We start from the raw sequence: 2055 nt of genomic DNA on the forward strand, positions 1-2055 counted from the left end.
TGCAGACCAGCTGATGTAATGCAACTGTAACATCCTTTGGTGTCTGGACAGATTTGGTTTGTAGCCCTGATCACCTCGTCCCAAAGGTTTTGAAGTTTGGGGCATGACCAAAATGTGTGTATGATTGGCGACTGCTGGGCCTCAGATCCTCCAACACAAGTTTGATCATTTAGGATCCATCTGAGCAACGACATCTGGGGTCCTGAAATACCTGCTAATAATTTTCCATTTATATTCCCCCCACATATTTGAGTTTGTAGCTCGATGTGCCTCAGTCCAGACTCCCTCCCTTGTTCCGTCAGAAATTATTTGGGCCGTCTCTGCCTCCCATCTTTGTTTTGTCCAAGTGGGTTCGTTAAGGTTCATGACAGAAACACCCCATATAACAGTTTTTTATCCCCTCCCCCTTTCTGGAAGTGGATTAGGAGGTTTTCTATTGGTGTGGGATTTAGCACTCTTCCCATCTGTGTGCTGACAGAAAAGAGCACAACTGTAAATATCTAAAGAAATAATTTTTCTGGAGATGAAAATTCCTACATAACTCTTCAAACGACATAAGGTTGTTCCTGCCGATCAACTGATGAAGAAATGTAAGATCCTGTTCAGCCCATTTAGAAAAATTTTGAATTGGGTGTGAAGGATTTAATATGTCCAATGCTTGTTAGTATTCATAAAGCTCTTGGTAGCTTGAAAGAAATTTGTACTTTGTTCCAAATGTCAAGTGTGGTTTTAGTCCACAATGGCAGTTCCTTTACTGGAATATCTAAAGGTACTGACCTTTAGTGGTACTGAGCACTTTGCTTGCTCAATGCTCAGCCATCTTGTTTGAGAATCCTGTTGGATCCACGAAATTAAAGTCTTTAACTGAGCTGCCCAAAAATAATATTTTAAGATTGAGACCCCCTTCCATCTTATGAATTACTTTTTGAAGCCATTTATTTATTTCCACGTTCACAGTTTTGGCAGGATCTTCTTTCCGTAGTTGAGTTAATAAACCAAACGGGGAAAACCCAAGAGCAGGTTTGGAAACGTCCATAAAAACATTAAAACGGTTTTCTGCTCCGTGGTTCCTGCAGGCCAAGCCGGCCTGCCGCGGCTCCGCCACCGTGTCCTTCAGAGATCTGGCCAAGGTCAGCCGACCCGACAGCGCCGACCAGTCCTAGGGTCATGACCTCACTGGGTCAGGCGTCCAGGAGAAGGAGGTTCTGGTTCTGACTGTAAATGTTGTATAGAAATCTGTTTCTGCTAAATAAACTGAGTAGTGAAGGAAACTTGTAACGAGTGAGTGTGTTCTCTCTGATGAAGCTGCTGCAACACACACTCACTCACACACACACATTTGGCGAATCGTGACCGACTCGTCATCCAGATCTGCTCTGGATTCTCCAGTTTTCCTTCAGCTGGTCTGAAAATAACAGGATTAAATCTGATTATGATCTGAAGCAGATTAGAGCTCAGATTAATGATCATTTCTGGATGAATTCACTCAGAAAGAGGAAAACATACTGGAGAGGTAATATCTGAATTCTGGAGTTAAAATTCAATAATGACCTTTGACCTTTCAGGCTCTTGGTGAGCAGCAGAACCGGAGCAGTCTACTTCCTGGACCGGAACCGAACTGTCCGGATGAAACCAGATCTGAAGTCCCACTTGAGCTGCTTCTTCTGCCTGGTTCTGATCAGAGCAGAACCTCCACTGTGGACCTAAAAAATCCAGAGCTTCTGCCTCTATAGACCCGGACCGGAGTTACAACAACCGGAACGGACCGGACCGGAGTTACAACAACCGGACCGGTCTAATAAAGTTCCAGCATTTCAAATCAAGAGCTTGGTTAGTTAGCAACAGAAGTGATGAGGAATGAACGCTTCTATCTATGAGTTCTAGTTCTAGGAGGATGGAGAATAAAATCTGGAAAGAATGTGGGAGAAGGGCCTCGCTGCAGCAAACAGGAAGGGGCGGGACGGACCGCTGGCAGTCTGACCTTATTTGGAAATGGGACCATTGCACTCCGGAAGTGAAGGGGGCGCTATTTCCTATATTATATGCGTTCTCCCG

General features: G+C 44.5%; 1 protein-coding gene across 1 annotated transcript in view; it reads left to right on the plus strand.

Moving 5' to 3' along the window:
• Positions 1–1271, plus strand: part of ndufaf5 (NADH:ubiquinone oxidoreductase complex assembly factor 5) — a 6735-nt gene extending 5464 nt beyond the window's left edge. Inside the window, exon 11 of the mRNA XM_007578495.2 lies at positions 1077–1271. Within this exon, the coding sequence (XP_007578557.1) occupies positions 1077–1163 (87 nt within the window). The 3' untranslated portion in view covers positions 1164–1271. The remainder of the gene's footprint in view (positions 1–1076) is intronic.
• Positions 1272–2055: the final 784 nt, after the last annotated feature.

The sequence above is a fragment of the Poecilia formosa genome, unplaced genomic scaffold (genome assembly GCF_000485575.1).
Source record: "Poecilia formosa unplaced genomic scaffold, Poecilia_formosa-5.1.2 Scaffold481, whole genome shotgun sequence".
NCBI lineage: Eukaryota > Metazoa > Chordata > Actinopteri > Cyprinodontiformes > Poeciliidae > Poecilia > Poecilia formosa.